A 17,758-nucleotide genomic window follows, 5' to 3' on the forward strand; every position below is an offset into this window, starting at 1 on the left:
CAGGCTTCGAACCAAGGTTCAGTTCCTTTATACATATGTGTATAACTCCAAATTGTTCAGGTTCCCAAGCTCACAGGAGTTCACCAACACTTTAGCCCTCTTAATGAAAAAGTAGACCTGCATTGAACATATAGATATAACTAGAAATAAAAGTATGGGTATTTACTTTCTCTGTTTCTTCTGAGCACACAGCTCTTGATCACACATCTCCACATGTAGTTCAAGCGCAAAGCTCCTGCTACCTTCATGAATCCATTTAGGCACACAGCTACAAAGTCTCTAAACTTTACACCATTCCTTGCATGTAAATCCATGATATACTGGTATATATTGGTGGCTACAAAAATGTTGTCGCCAGCTCATCTGCATTTCATTGATATTTTGAAATGCCTCTTAACCGTAAAGTGACTGGTCGCTGTCCCTGTCTGAAATATATCCGATATAATCTGATTTGCATGGTAGAAAAATTGCATACTTCCTATAAAAAGATTTCCTGAACAAACAATAATCAAAACACCATGAAAGCAACATAGCACCAACACAAATATACCTCCCAACAGAAAACTGAGTGCAGATAGGAAAACAGAAAAAGTAAAAAAAACAGACTTTGATATCCTTTTAAATCCAACACATGATACCTGACACATAAAGTCATATAAAAAAGTATTTCCAGTATATAAACACAAAATTTATGTTTCATTAAAAGTAATGCAATGAAGAAAGTCGAAATTCTTATCTTCCAAAAGCCAATTACAATCACTTAGATAAATACAACTGTAAATAAGAAGGTAATCTGCTGATAAATCCCCAAGCCATAGTCCTGTTACAGTTCATCTCTTTTATGTGACAAAATAATGTTTCTCTCCATCTCAAAAACATAAAAAAAACAACAACAATAATATATCAACCAACCATCCAACCCCCTCACCACTACCACCATGTTCGCGATGAAAATAACATGACAGAGAGAGTATCAGATTGTGTAACCAAACCGTTAGTTCGAATTTAAAAAAAAGATTGAAAACCCTGAAGAACAAGAGGAGCCGTCTTTCAACATTTTTAGTCTGGTTCATTTTAGGTACCCGGCAAATTACTTCAAATAAGGCTACGTCTTCGTTGATACTTTGCCATCTTATCATCTCTTTTAGACGAAGATCATGGTGTTTACATACCAGCATTTTCTATCATCTTCATGTTCCATATCCCAACCAAAGGTCAGGAAATAATTCTTACAATACATCCTACAAGATACACTGATAAACCTGATTCAGCATCGTTTCTATGCAAAATGACCTAACAAAAACATAACTGCGCCCATAACAAGAATGGCGCTAAAGTTTAATATCCATCGACATTGTGGTCGCTCCCTCATGAAATTTTGTTTCTGACGTAAATTCATAACAGTGATCTCCCTTCCTTCTTCCGGTTTTCCACAGAGGAATAACAAAACCTTCTCCGTCCATATCAACCCCTCATTTTCTGTTGCGGACAAAGAATCTTCTTCCGAATCAGCAGATTCTGTTAAAATAATTTTACATGATTTGGTGTATTTGTTGTAAACTCTGACGCATGAAGTGCAAGCAATTCCTATAAATTAAACTGTTTTGAGATCTGGGAAGAGATAATAGTTATCATCAATCTAAGTAAATGCAGAGGAATATTGAAGTGTTAAAGTAATTTGAGTTCATTTTTAACCAAAAGTAAGCTGAGTTCTGATTTTAATAAATATCTTAAATAAATGAAAATGACAAGATCTTCCAAAAGGAAATCAATTGCTTCATTTGGTATATCATATCATTTCATTAAGGAAATATCTTTGTCTTTAATTAGAAACATGGATTAGGAGATTTTGAAAAATTATATGTGAATTAATTTCAGCAGTCAAGAATATATTGCTACCAATGAACAGCATTTTCTGTCGCTCTGCCATATTCTAAAGTGAAACCTGACACATTTAAAATATGACTAAAAAGCCTGTGTTTTCACCAAGGATTAACTGAGGCAGTCTCTATGCCATTAATGACGGGTGTCACGTTTTCAAATTTAAGATGCGGCTAATATTTACCTGTGTTGATCTTCTTAAGCTGATTATCGGGTTCACTGTCATTCCGTAGTTTTAATTGATCTTCAACATTCGAAGAGAAATCACCTTCTTCAACGTCGTTCTCCTCTTCCTCCTTCGACACGTGTATCGCCTTTACCCGTGTCCACCAAGTTAGACCCTCTAGCTGAATGCATAGCATCATGTAACTCTTAACTTGATTGATGGTATCCTATATTTATTTATCTTATTTTTATGAATTTCATACCATGTTTTAAGACCTGTTTGAGTTCTTAGTGAATTATTATCATGATCTTTATAATTTATTTTTCATAATTTGGAAGCAAATTCCATATGGTTTTCCTTGTAGAAGCATATGCAAACGAAACAAAGATGTTCTTGTGTACGATATTGGATGCTTTTTCACTAATCTGTTTATCAAAGAGTAAAGCATAACTACCACATTGCACGGTGTTTGTTCATGAGAAATCGAGAATTTAACGACGGATAAAAATAAAAGTTCAGTAGAAGAAATTCAAGAAAGGTGCAGCAAATTAAATTGTGTATAATCTTACCTCTTTTTCATCCTTTGGTGGTGTCATGATGCTTATAGCAGCTATGGCAAATGGAGTTAATAAAACCAGGAATGTTCCAAAGTATAGAAAATGAACTTTATATAGGATGGATGGCCTTGTTTCAGGTTCGCCACACCCTGGGGCTGGGTAAGTAAACTCGAGTACAATCCTTATCACTCCACAAACGTGTGAGATTATTAAACCGCCAACGATACCCTAAACAACAACAAACCAAGAGCACATTACTTGCTAGCAGACATAAAGATCGTTACACCATTTTAAAAAAAATGAACAATTAGCAAAACTTAGATATATTAAGAAATTTATATGTAAAGAAAGACAATGATTGTTGTACAGGCAGGAATATTTGATTACTAGAAAGTGACATAAGACCAAACGGAAATATGTATCAAGTACTCGAAGAACGCGACAACGCATCATTTTGTATACGTATGCACAAACGCACGCTTGCTCCCAAATTAAGCCGTGTAAAATATTATCAAGACGCACATACTTTTATAACAAAGGTAAACTTAAATTTATCATTGTGACGAAGTTTATAATACTTTAATTCCTACCATTTCTGTTGTTCTTTTCCAGAGTATAGCTATCATAAATGCTGGACCAATAGGCGCCATTAAGTTAGCCTGTAGCATGTTTATGTAATTAAACAGTTGTCCTCCTTGTGACCCCTTGATTAATGGTAACCATGCGATACTGACTGCGCACATGAATAAGATAACGATTCTGCGAAAACAAAATCACAATTGATCTATATTCCGTGATTTTAATATAATCGTTAATGTTATACATAAAATCATATGATAATACCCAATAACGATTAACTGTTTAATCATAAAGAATTATACTGTTAAGTCAGTTATATTTTTTTCACTCAACATTACAAATTCATCCATGGTTACACAAACTCGAATGTTTAACTAACCACCACCCCAAGAAAAAGTAATGTAGGAACCTTTCTTCAATTAATGATAATAATCATATACATGCTTTCAAAAACAGAGAACACTTGCTATGGGCAATCGAAATTTCTTTTGTATCCCCCTGGTTCCCAGTGATACGTATACATATGCGTGGGTGAAATTCCTGATCGATAATCCGTGAATGAATACTTTTTGTTTCATACAAATATATTCATTGTTACCATTATGTTGTATCTGTACCTGCCGACAATAAGTAATTCCCTCTGAGTAGATCGTGGACGAAACCGTCTCCACAGGTCCATGGTAAACAAGGTACTCGAGCTGTTGAAGATGGACGTCAGGGAACTCATGATGGCCGACAAAATTACAGCCATAAGGAAACCTCTTACTCCTGGTAAGTATGTGTATCATTCGAAATAAACAAAAATTTCAAAAGTTGAGATCAAATTGCGTCGTTTTGCACAATTGCATATCTTGTCGTCGGTAATCATGAAAATACTATATTTACATAGAATCTGTACTGGCGCAATTGTACCTCTACATTTGAACCATTCAATGGTGAACTTATGATGATTGTATATAGGAATCTCGTATGTATCGAAAAGATACATTTTCAAATTTTCATTTTTTTAATGGAATCTCTGGTTGATAGCAAGCTTTTATAAAAGATGGAAATTCATTTCAGTTCAATTCATCAAACACTGGCTGTATGTAACGACCGATCATTTTGACGTCAACAAGGAAAGAAATATAGAATGAGAATGTGTCTCGTCAGTTCAGACTTGTTATCTGTCTAACGAAATGGTATTTTCACGAATGTTACTGAAGTATCTAAGTATCTATGAGATAATCAGAATCTTATATTTGTTTTGAATAAAAAGCTGGTCATATAAATGACAAATGACATAAACTATGACGATACAAAATGAATTGTATATTAGCATTCAATTATAAACTAAGTTATAAAAGTTTGTATAGAAAATTAACGTTGATACAACACGAATAGATAAAACCTTACCTTTCGGAAGAAGTTCCAGAATCATCTTAGGATAGGCAATGTTGGAACACCCAACAGGATTTTCACAAATTCTCATACACTCGTCAGGATCGGCACAGGCAACCTCATCTGTAAGGTCAAATTATAGCAAGCCTATTGATTCCAAGGAATTTTGTAGGCAATGTTTATCGCAGTATATAAATTACATTACGCAACGTGCATTGTTTGATATTATTTTATCGATAAGCCAGTCAGCTTTTTCTACTGCGTGACATACGATTGCAGTGCACTGAATGTATATGATAACAAATATGAGAAAATCACTGGCTAAACCCATACATATTCCTATTTATCTGTATACAAGATTGCACTCATGTTGATTACATACAAATGCAAAATCTGATCAATGTCCGGCATTCATCAGTGGTACTTGAATAAATAAATACTTGACAGTAAAAAAACAAAAACGTGAGAATGCTACAGACAAAATAAACGTATTTATCACTATGAAATAGTCTGTAAATGTTGAATATCAACTAATAATAACTGCTTCACCTGGAAATAACACTCTACTGATCATTCCAGGAATTACAATTAGGAACAGCGGCAGAATCTTCAGAGCAGCCGCTAGGACAGATCCTCCTTTAGCATGCTCAAGGTTCCTTGCAGCTAGGGCTCGCTGTACGATCATCTTCAAAGTTGTAAGATAGCAAAGTAGGTAACACATTGCTTATCAGTTACATTGTTAACATGTTTTTATTCGTTCTTGTTGATTTAGTTTACAAATTAATACATTAGATTATTTTCCGAAGTCTCTTTTATATATTTATGTTCAAGAAATAATCTTTGGTGATTCAACATTGCGGATATGGAGGTAACAGGTATAACTTAGTTATGTGTTTATTATGGCATGTTATTATGAAATGTTACTGTAACAATATAACTTTTGCATATTTGTAATCATAAAAATACAGGGATCACCTGGTCACAGCACCAGTATGCAACACATCCAAGGGAGCTAACCACGACAAGTCCAGGCCACGGCTGTTCGCTTCCGGCCGGATCAAGAAATATGTGGAAAGCATCCTGCCTCGGTAACCCACATGTAGAATTAACAATCTGGATGGTTGCTGTCGAATTCATATACCGTTTCTGCAAATTTTCTAGACTTCCTATTTCTTTCATTCCTGAAAATATTGAATGTTTTGCGACTAGTTCACATATTGTAGCTGAATTCTCAAATGGTGTACATAGGAAGTCAAATATTCATGATTTGAAATGATAGAAAACAAGCATCTGCATTACTCATCTGGTATTCAATGTTAATAAAAGATAAATCAATGTTCAAAACAGACACATTAACACATTGACAATCAAAGTGGCCATATTAAATCAGTTCTAACTAATTCCCAGACCAAAGCTAAACTAAAGCTTCTAATATTCAGCTCTAAAGAGTGACATGTATGACCTGGATTAATGTCACATCTTTTTTTTCCTCTCTCAAAATGTGTAGGGTTGTCACCTAGAAAACCCTTCCTACTAGATATACTGCTTCTCGGACTTTTGGTTTACCTTAAGAAGCCTTGTGCAGGTTTTGACAAATTGGATCCCTGTGACATTTAATATCGGTCATATAAGTCATTTGCTTTTGCAAACTTTTGTTAGGCCTCATCCTTGAGACCGACCTGCCAAATAGCACGTTTCTAGATCAGATGAAATTGTTCAAAGGTATAACATATCATACACCTGCGACCTTGATTTTGGTTCAAGGTCATATCTCATCGTTATAATAAATTCGATCACTGTTCCCTTGAATATGGGTCAAGGTCTTTGTTGACGGGCATTATCTTGGAAACCCACCAGCCAATAACATGATCCTCGTCTTTTGGTTAATCAAAAGTCGTTTAAAGGTTGTAATGAATTATTCCCCTATGACCATGAATATGGGTCAAGTTTATTTCTTTTTTTTTAACTTTGTCAGGGTTCTCTATACCAAGAACATAACAGTCAAATATAATGCCTTTGTGGATTTTGGTGAGAAGAAGATATTTTAATATATTGACAAAGTTGACCTCGGTGACCTTGAATATAGGTTAAGGCTGTTTCTATTCGCAAACTTTGTCAGGAGTTGCGTGATGAACTCATCAACCAAATATGATTTGTTGACGGGCATTATCTTGGAAACCCACCAGCCAATAACATGATCCTCGTCTTTTGGTTAATCAAAAGTCGTTTAAAGGTTGTAATGAATTATTCCCCTATGACCATGAATATGGGTCAAGTTTATTTCTTTTTTTTTTAACTTTGTCAGGGTTCTCTATACCAAGAACATAACAGTCAAATATAATGCCTTTGTGGATTTTGGTGAGAAGAAGATATTTTAATATATTGACAAAGTTGACCTCGGTGACCTTGAATATAGGTTAAGGCTGTTTCTATTCGCAAACTTTGTCAGGAGTTGCGTGATGAACTCATCAACCAAATATGATTTGTTGACGGGCATTATCTTGGAAACCCACCAGCCAATAACATGATCCTCGTCTTTTGGTTAATCAAAAGTCGTTTAAAGGTTGTAATGAATTATTCCCCTATGACCATGAATATGGGTCAAGTTTATTTCTTTTTTTTTTTAACTTTGTCAGGGTTCTCTATACCAAGAACATAACAGTCAAATATAATGCCTTTGTGGATTTTGGTGAGAAGAAGATATTTTAATATATTGACAAAGTTGACCTCGGTGACCTTGAATATAGGTTAAGGCTGTTTCTGTTCGCAAACTTTGTCAGGAGTTGCGTGATGAACTCATCAACCAAATATGATTTGTTGACGGGCATTATCTTGGAAACCCACCAGCCAATAACATGATCCTCGTCTTTTGGTTAATCAAAAGTCGTTTAAAGGTTGTAATGAATTATTCCCCTATGACCATGAATATGGGTCAAGTTTATTTCTTTTTTTTTTAACTTTGTCAGGGTTCTCTATACCAAGAACATAACAGTCAAATATAATGCCTTTGTGGATTTTGGTGAGAAGATATTTTAATATATTGACAAAGTTGACCTCGGTGACCTTGAATATAGGTTAAGGCTGTTTCTATTCGCAAACTTTGTCAGGAGTTGCGTGATGAACTCATCAACCAAATATGATTTTTCTGGGTCATTTGGCTAGTCAGAAGACGATACTATAAAGGTTTTAGCAAACTTGTCCTCTGCTGCCTTGAATAAACCTGTTAGGTCAGAATTCATACAAGAAATCTTCGAGGATTGATTAAAAAGTTGTGAGCCTTTAAATGAAGTTAAGCAGGGATGTCCTTTTTCAGCTCTTCTTTTCCCTGACTTTTTAAGCTGTGTACTAGTCAGTTAATTTCTAAAGTAAACAAGGCAAGTGACTTTCGCAAAGTGGACTAAGTCACTGAAAGAGCAGTGATTCAATATTTGCATAAGAAAGGCTTAATACCTAAGAATAGCAACACTGATATGATAGCAACACCAGGGACTGATGCCATTCCATACGCCTATAGCGGAATTTAAGCGAGCCTTGCTGATGACGCCTCTCCTGGAAGGTCTCTCATGATATAGTTCTAGCTGACAGGCGAATTACGGAGAGATATATAGCCAGTACAGTTGGGATTCACAGGAAAGAGCACGTTTTATTCTTTCGGAAGCTATTGCAGTGAAAAAGCTCTCAGACCGTTAGGTACCAAGACTTCTGACAGCTGATCAGAAGCGTAACAGGTGAACTTTGTCGAGTGCTAATCTTAACCTTTGGAGGACTTCTGAACAGTCAAGAAAATGACTTATGTAAAAGTGGCATTGAGGCCTTTTTGGCATTGAGGCCTTTTATCAAAAGTGTATAACAGTGTAGTATATCGTTTTAAGGTTTTAACAATGTCTACCCCTGTAACTTTGAATATTGGTTAAAGTCAGTTTTTCACTAACCTTGTTGGAATTCATACTTGGAACCTGTCAGCCAAATACCATGTTTCATGGCCTTTCGGTTAATCAGAAGGTGTATTAAGTTTTTATCAAATTTGATCCCTGTGACCTTGAAAAAAATTATGTTCATTTTTTTCCGCAAGATATGTCATGTTTCATCTATGGAACTTATCAAACAATTGGTTAATTGTTATAAAGAAGTTGTTATAAAGATTTTGGCAAATTTGGCTACTGTTACACATGAAATATTCTGCGGTTTTGGTTTATTCCTATTCAGGTCTTTTGACTTACCTACACCCATCAATACAAAAGCTCCAATAGTCATGACAACTGTTTGAAAGGTATCGGTATACATGACAGCTGTAAGTCCCCCTAAAATACAAAAAGCGTATACGGTTTATAGTATTATTCATTCATTAAGATAAACAATTATCTTATGAAAGCACCTGGTTTACATAGATTACTTACCATCAACAATATACAAATATACAAAGAACAATATGTCTTGTGATAAAGAACACTGACGCCTGTACCTACATATATTCATCCATAGCATACATCCAAGGCATAAAAATTGAATTTTGATTGATAATTGTTCATTAGAATAACAACTGTTTTAGAATTTATTAAACAATCGTGCTAGTGGTCTGAAAATTTTACTTTCGCAAGTAGTCTTCTAAATCATCCATCAATATGAGAACACCAAAGCATATGATGCCATTCAATCCTGTCTTTAACACACACTCATACTACTAATTAATGTGGATTTGACATTGCTACATTCTGCCTGGAATACGTAAAGTACTAACCCAGTATAGTGTAAAAACCTGTGACAGCCAGTAGGATGATAACAGATACGTACATATTCCAGCCTGTAGCCATTTGTAAGAAAAGGGAACCCGCGAACATGCTCACCTGAATAACAATCATAATAAATGTACCAATAGAGCTACACATTGGGGTATTTGTGTTGTGTTTTCTGTCACTAATTGTTTAAATACCACCATTTTCCTGGATGTGCGTTAATGAAACGATGTACAACGCTTCCTTTACTTCTCAAATATGTAGGGCGTAATAGTGGATATATATATATATGAAATAGTAATACACTTTTACCAAATTTATGGTTTACAAAGTAAAATTAAATCCCATATTTATAACTAGCGTGAAATACATGTGGTTTATTAAAAATAAATGGATTTCTTGAATAGGGCTGTCATTAACAAACCACAAAGCCAGTTAATGTTATTGCTGTTGAAGGTGAATAAATTCAATTTATTGCCGTGAAAAACGATATCATAATGATTACCATACTGAATATCAATATTAAAAAATAAGCTACAAGTGGAATTCATGCATACGAAGATCTTAATGTACATAGTGTGTCTCTATAATCATATATAAGCAAATTTAATATAGTATGTTCAATAGATTTGAATATATTACCGTAAAGCCGCTTATTTTCGCGAGGATGATATTTTCGCTATTTCGAGTTACATTAACGTGATCGCAAAAATATAATCCGTGAAATAATGGGACAGTGTGTATAGATGTCCTTTAACGTCAAGATCGCGAAAATTGTATTCGTTTAAATCGCAAAAACTTTTTTCGTCGCACATTACCGTCAGTTTAGTGACGATTGTGAGTAGTAGAGAAAAGTAACAGAGATATATTTTACGTTGCACATTACCGCCAGTTTAGTGACGATGGAGAGTAGTAGAGAAAGGCAACAGAGATATATTTTCGTCGCACATTACCGCCAGTTTAGTGACGATGGAGAGTGGTAGAGAATGGCAACATTGCTATATTTTCGTCGCACATTACCGCCAGTTAAGTGACGATGGAGAGTGGTAGAGAAAGGCAACATAGCTATATTTTCGTCGCACATTACCGCCAGTTTAGTGACGATGGAGAGTAGAAGAGAAAGACAACAGAGATATATTCGGATCCTTGTGCCACCGAGACGTTTTTCCATATACTCAGGTAAAGTATAAACCTAAAATATGAAAATACAAGATATTAATTATTTAAGTATATCATTTCGTTATCTAAATGTTTCATAACTTTTTAATCGTATTTCTCCGTTTTTTGACTTCTTTTTATTATTTTATGTTTATCCTTTTAAAAAATGTCCAAATGAAGTTGAGCTGTCATAATGAAAATGCCAAGAATACTAACAAATGATTCAATATTGTGAAACAACTCAAACAACAGGGCGTCTTTTATAAGCTCTGACCAAATCAGTATGAATTGTAGCTGTAATATCTCGGAACGTCTTACTTTAATAAGTTAGTTAGAATAGGCTGCAGAGATAAGAGGAATGTTGCACAACAATTTATTGGATATTGCACGGTGATAATTGTATTTATCAGCTTTATCTGTAAAATTCATTACAATTATTTTGAAGATACTTGAGTAACTAATATGATTGGAAACTTACCCCTGAAGATATATATACCGGAATAAAATACCAGCCAAGTGCTAAAATAAGCATTGCCGGCTGAAAGTAAACAAAACAGAAAATAAACATTTTTTTTACAGTAACTTTAAGTCTCTTCAACAACGTTAATATTCCATTAACTTCTTAAATGGACTTTTGAAACATCAATCTTACAATTCAAAATATAAATTTTAATGTGGGAAAACATAAAAATCAAGATATGTTTATGAAACGCTATGTCGCAAAAAAAATCTGAAGTTGGACATTAAAACTGTACATTGTAAGGCCTGGGCATATGCTAATTGCATCACACTTTGTGAAATACTTATGTCGTCATTGTAGTAATTTTTTTTTCATTTTCAAATGTAGGTCAAACGTAACGGTCATGGTTACATGGTAAAAAAACAAAGGTCTAATCATAAGGAACACACATGCCAAATATGAAAATCCTACCTCTTACGGTGCAAAAGGTATGGGGAAAGGTTAAAGTTAACAACATCCAAACAAACAGCACAAAAACAATATACCCTAGGGGCATAAAAAGATAGCAATGATATATTCATTGCTGATTGCAGTGGTTGCGAACTCTTGTTGTACTGTATCGTGACAGGAAAAGAAGTATAGATCTCACCGTAATAAAAGCAGAATACATCACTTCACAGATTGGATGGCTGAAACATTCTCAATCATCATAAAAATGTAGATAAACTATGATTTTAATATGCTATAAAGCCACGTTTACATTTGTGGCTGCAGGCCTCGACTCATGATGTTTTTAGCAAACAGAACAATGAGAAAAAATTAAGCGTTTTTCCTGCATACGTTTTTGTTACGTTTTGTTAAGTCATTGTGACTAATTTTGTGATAGTGTTGCCCCGTCTTTAATGAAAATGAAAAGGTAGTTTCACAAACACATGTTACATTGATAAAATATTGTAATATAGGGTTAACAAACCAGCCATTCAAACATGATATTGGCGATCCCACTAGAGGCACCAGATCCTGCGAGACCAACGAAGTGTTCGCTTCCGATATTGCTGGAGAATAAGGAAGCGCCTACCTGGAAAAAAGAGTATCATTATTGCTTGAACAAACATATTAATGACTATCGTAGTTGTGTCAGCAAGGAATTTTATCTTCAGCATGGAGGTATGAATAAGATAATGAGGTAAATAAATTGTTGATTCCATCTGTACATATCCACAACATATAATTGTTCTCATTTATTATATCTCACATCCCATAGTATATGTGAATATCAAATTTAATGTTTATAATTAGGAAAACAAAAATGGAATAGAAGTTCTTATAACACAATAAGTAGAAGATTAGAGTGAGATGTTTTGATGTTTACGCGGTCACCTTCATCAGTCCTGCAGACAGTCTGTCTTTTGAAGGTGACGGTGTAGTCATTAAAACATCATCTTGTAATGGGTATGTTATAAGAATTTATATTCTAGTGACATCATCAGCCTGAAAAACATGTGCCGAGATAGAAACCACGAATGTTACATACTGCTAACCAAGGCATGGATCGTCCAGCGAGGAAATAACTCTTCACATTCCCACGGCTGGGTCGCCTCATTGACTGAAAATGCAGAAACAAAAACAGTTCCTTTCCAAAGAATTGATAATATGATACAAGTGTATCATATTGTGTTGCTCTGGCTGAGTTGTATTTTGTGCTATATCTTTAAAGATGTTATTTATAGTAAAAAATATTGTCCGCTTTAATGACTTCTGCGAAAAATACACCTTTTATGCATTCAAACGTTGACAAAACCATGAAATGTTGAACCATAGTATAAAAACAAATTTTATTATATATGACATTGTGTTGTCAGTAACTTTTTTTAAAAGGGCAATAAAATGCTGCATAGTTCGTTATTTAGAAAATGCCTGCCATGCCCATATGTACGTTGACCTGAAGATATCGTTATCATAGGGGAAAAGTCAAATGTAAAAACCCTAATTCACTTAATTCACTCTGCTCAATTATTCATACAACCCAAAACTACCCTCTTACCCGATATCAGTATCCTAATAAACATATCTAAAATTTTAGTACTTGCAGCTAATATAACAGATTGAACGTTTTAATCTAAAATCATATTAAAATTTTTAATTTAGACTAAAACGAAATCCCCTATCAATCTGATTGATAAATTGCATGTCCCCAAGCTATAAAGAATCAGCAAACATATATCTCATGATAAATCAGACCATTTTCATACTCGATGGAAACCCAATTTTTTTTTTATTTTTTTTATGTTTAAGAAATGACCTCGTAAGAACGTGTACCCAGTCCCTTTTTATATTTTGAGTCTATTTCAGGAATGTTACTATTATCGTTAGGTGCACAAAGACTTAGTTTACATACCCATAATCCAATCGCTAGCACTGCCACGAAGTATAGAACAAGGACTAGAATGTCCGCCCAGTTGTCAATACGTCGTGTTGTCACCGCCATGTTTCCTTATCTGTAGGCTCTCACGGATGTGATATCTGTGGTGTGCCTGGGCGAACGTTAAATGTTGAAATCACTGCATAATTCATATCTCTTACAATGGAAAGGTATCAAATTACGAGCTACCGAGGCGCGTTTTATCACATTGCCTATAAAAGCGGCTGTGTGCAGTGGACTGCGGAAAGGGTCACGTAGAGCTAGACACATATAAGAGATCATACCCCATGATTTATTTAAAGATAAGTCTTGATATGTGTGAAAAAAAGTTTTCATCACTGCTAAAAAAGTGTAGCCTGTGCAGATGGCATGCCATAGCGCTTGCCGGAACGTTGAGAGATATAAATATACGTTCTCGTTTGACTACCTCAGAAATCCGTCTGAGCGACCAACAAAGTCAACTAATTGGCCTAAATGATGCAAAACCTACAGCAGTAGAATTAGCGGCTTTCGAAGCGAGACGTTGCCAACACAAATGTCATGCCAGAATGACCGTGGAAGGCAACAGATTCATTTTGCCATGAGAATCGTATTCGTCATGATTTTACAAAGACGTACAAATGCATAGCAATGCTTACAAACCTTCAAGTTGACGTTTAGGCTCTGAAAGCATCTCGGAAGACCTTTTGCAAAGGAGGAAGACACTATTACAAATGTGGAAAATTGGGTCTTTTTGAACTCTCCAATGATGACACAATCAGTAACACGAAGAAAAATATGTGTGCTGGGAATTAGCAACTAAAACGCGGTTTGTATTTCACAGCCGTAATGTATGGTAAACCGTGCATAATAATTACGGTGATGTCAGAGATAAAACATCCGCACGTGAGCAATTTAGAAAGACGTATTGGTCGCTAATGATGATAAAAACATACTTTTGGTCAACCAAGCTCGACGTTAAATTAGCACAGTGGTTGCCAATATTTCGTGCTATTAGATATTGAGCGTACACAAAACTGGTAAGTCGATCTTCTGAAAAAAAAATCAATGGATGCGCAGCGGTAATACCAATTAAGTTATTCGCAGATTCAGTTGCGCTCTTCTTCATCTCGTGGAAACGATCACGATCCCCGCATGCCATGAGCTCGTTGTCTCGGTGGGATTTTAAAAAGTATCATCAGATAGCCACCCACAAATTCTATATAAAAGTACTGCTGTTTGCGAGTTTGAGCCAGCCATCGGATTTGTACGACAATCTACAAAATATGTCTCGTCGAACCTAGATGCGCTTTAACATGAGACAAAGCTAAGGCTTAACAAAAATTAATTCAAATGCTTTAAGCGTTTATTTTACAGGTTCAATGACCTTTCCTGAAAAGATGATAATTATTTCGGGAAAGGGGGAATCATGAAGCACTGCATAGACACCGGTAACAACCGACCCGTCCAGCTCAACCCCTGTAAGGCTTCCGCATCATCCCAAAATAGAAGAAGACAACCAGGTTGAAGATATAATAAACCCTTCGTCGTGACCATGGACATCTCGAATAATTCTCCAAGGCAAGAAAGGCGGAAGTCTGTGCTTTATTGTGGATTATCAGCAGTTTAACAACGACACGGTCTACGACGCCTATCCGCTTTCATGCTTGGATGAATCACTCAACTAAAACCATTCGCCTGGGTAATGGCAGTTTGAAATGGACTCTTTTGCAAACACAAAATTGGTGTTCGTGATGCGCAGTGGTCCTATATATATAAATGGAACTCGTCTTACCCAGGTTGTTTTGTTGGATATACTTAGACGACATCGTCGTGCACGGAGGAACCGTTTACGGAGTGTAGAAACAATTCAAACATCTAGGTTATTTCGCTAAGGACGTATCATTCTTAGGGCACATTGTGTCATGCAAGCGAATTGCTACTGATCCGGCACAGTCGCAAAACCTACCGTCCTTCGTTTCGCAAGTTCTGTAATTTCTCGGTGTATGCCGCTGCTTTTTTTTTTTTTTTTTTAAATATATTTAGAATTTGTGCAGATCGTCCATTGCAGAACGCGCTTACAAAGAAGAATAGTTTTTGTTTTTGATTGGCGCCGTTTTATCGCAGGAGTGCCATCAAAGTAAGCTTTTACATTCGTCAAAGGCTCATGTGCAGACTGGGCAGAGTGGTCTTTCAATGGAACGTATTTCCGTCGATACTGCTGGACCTCTTCAATTGACCAAGGATGGAAACCAGTACATCCTATTCGTGGCCGACTACGTCACCTAATGGACTGAAGCTTTTGTGATGACGGATCAGGAAACGCTGGCTGTGGCAAACATTTTGGTTCAGGAGGTTATAGCCAGATTTGGTACTCAGACCATGGACACCAATTTGAATGTTTACAGAAATATTCGAGTTACTTGGGAAACGGAAAAAAACCGAAGATCAGCCGACCATCCGCAAAGCGACAGCATAATAGAAGAGGTATTACGAAGGCTCGTCAGCAAATATAAGAACGGATGTTCTTCTGTCCTGATAACTAATGGCATATCGGACGTCCATTTACGAGTAAAACGAATTTACTCCCAATCATAGGTGATAGGGAGAGAGGTATCGGCACCTCTTATGATTGTAATTTAGAGGCAACCAAATTATCAGATGATATGCACCATGAACGTTTGTAGTGGATCGTTTTCTCTCGTGACTCGCAAACACGCGCGTACACCAGGTATACATGTAAGCAAATACAACAAAGACGCTTCGCTGCGATATAAGTGGTATTTGATGGTGATTTCATAACACGAATTGTTATATAAGTTTATTCAAGGGCTGCAAGAAAAACCAAATGGACGTCAATAGTTGTCGCGACATCACATTTTTTATATTCGTATTGAAGATTTTTTTTTTAAATTTTAAACTTCTATATCGTAGAATATTTAAACGATCGGACAATCTTGGGTCCATGCTACCCTACAAGTTTTGAGACTACAGTATGATAGTGTTACAACCGGATAGTTATCATACACTTTACGGATATAGGGTCTACGGTTTTGATAGCATTCTTTGGCAGCCATAAGGCTTTCTACCAGGTTTGGATTAACGGATTGTTCTACAAGTTATTGAAACTAGGCTTCAACGGCAATACATGACGATTGCACCGGGACTCATTTAGTTCAGTAACATCGCGTGTGCTGTTTAAAGGACGTCTATCAGAACCTTATGACATCATGCGGGGCTTCGGTCAAGGCCGAGTGTTATCTGCATTGTCATTTTAGTAATGGTGAATGACCTTGCCATAGAACTTAACATTGCCTACCTACCCTACCTATCCTATCTGTCCATCCATCCATCCATCCGTCCGTTCGTCCATCCATCCATCCATCCATCCATCAAACCTCTTGATATGTTGCATCCCATGTATACGTAATTTTCTGTACACGATTCCATTTAATGTAGTCCCTACTCAAAATACATGTATTATTCTTTTGATTTTCGTATTTTCTGTCAAAAAATAAACATAATTTTCAAAACATTTTTTCTTAAGACTTTCGTCACTTGGCAAACATAAAATTTCAACAAATATGAAAATATATTGAATCGACAAAACTCAAAGATTACTCCGATGTGTGAGAGAAAAAAACATCCTACATCCTGTCGGTGCAATCTTTATCATTATTTTTCATTAATCAAGCTGAAGTTGTTAATTCCGTATAAGTTGATGCATTTCTAACGAAATCTGCATTAAGGAAAATAATGTTCGAAATCCTAATAAAGGTTTGATATCAATCATGTTTTATCAATACCACTTGTGAGTGTAAGACTGTTGGAACTACGAGATCAGCAGCAGATTCTGGAAGAGAAAGGAGGCATTCAACTAGGTAAAATGTTGATCTTTAATAGATTGTCAACTTTATGAATATTCTAGGAACATCTGTCGACGGTAAACGTGTAGATGGATTCTTTATTTCAAAATTACACAAGAAATTGGTATTTGATTTACGCTTAAATATGTGGTTATAAAATACTTATCGCGAACCCTACTGCGGAAAACTATAAAAAGGGACCATTAAAATGGATAGTTCACATTTCGATTTTACTTTATGATAGAGTTACTCTAAACTATAGCAAAAAACCATTGTCCTCGTAAAAATATTTTATCACTTGAATATACTTCTCTATCGATGGAGGAAATATTGAATATTTTAGCGCCGAGTTGAATGTATAACCGGGCACATTGTTTTGTTATCGGGATGATTGTTTTGTAAAAGTCAGGAGCGTAGAGTGAGTCAGGTGTGCACGTGATAAAGAACAACTCAGTATTGTCATAAATGTGTACATTGTAATGAAACAAAATCGAACAGTTACCATAAAGATTAAACTACCTGCAGGAACATGGATAATTACTTTTGTTAGAGACAACATGGAGAAATGCCTTATCTA

At 35.6% G+C, this 17,758-nt stretch overlaps 1 protein-coding gene across 1 annotated transcript; it reads right to left on the reverse strand.

The window, feature by feature from the left end:
* Positions 1–1,279: 1,279 nt before the first annotated feature.
* On the reverse strand, positions 1,280–13,402 carry LOC132555640 (sodium/mannose cotransporter SLC5A10-like). The gene is made up of 15 exons (XM_060219992.1): positions 13,313–13,402; positions 12,449–12,520; positions 11,888–11,992; positions 10,933–10,992; positions 10,384–10,488; positions 9,302–9,407; positions 8,784–8,864; positions 5,539–5,744; positions 5,113–5,248; positions 4,579–4,686; positions 3,801–3,951; positions 3,195–3,363; positions 2,617–2,832; positions 2,066–2,228; positions 1,280–1,518 (listed from the first exon to the last, which is right to left on the reverse strand). Exons 1-15 carry the CDS (start codon positions 13,400–13,402, stop codon positions 1,280–1,282), a joined length of 2,007 nt encoding a protein of 668 aa, XP_060075975.1.
* Positions 13,403–17,758: the final 4,356 nt, after the last annotated feature.

Source organism: Ylistrum balloti, unplaced genomic scaffold (genome assembly GCF_031769215.1).
Source record: "Ylistrum balloti isolate Yb309-2 unplaced genomic scaffold, AGI_CSIRO_Ybal_v1 Utg370508, whole genome shotgun sequence".
Taxonomy (NCBI): domain Eukaryota; kingdom Metazoa; phylum Mollusca; class Bivalvia; order Pectinida; family Pectinidae; genus Ylistrum; species Ylistrum balloti.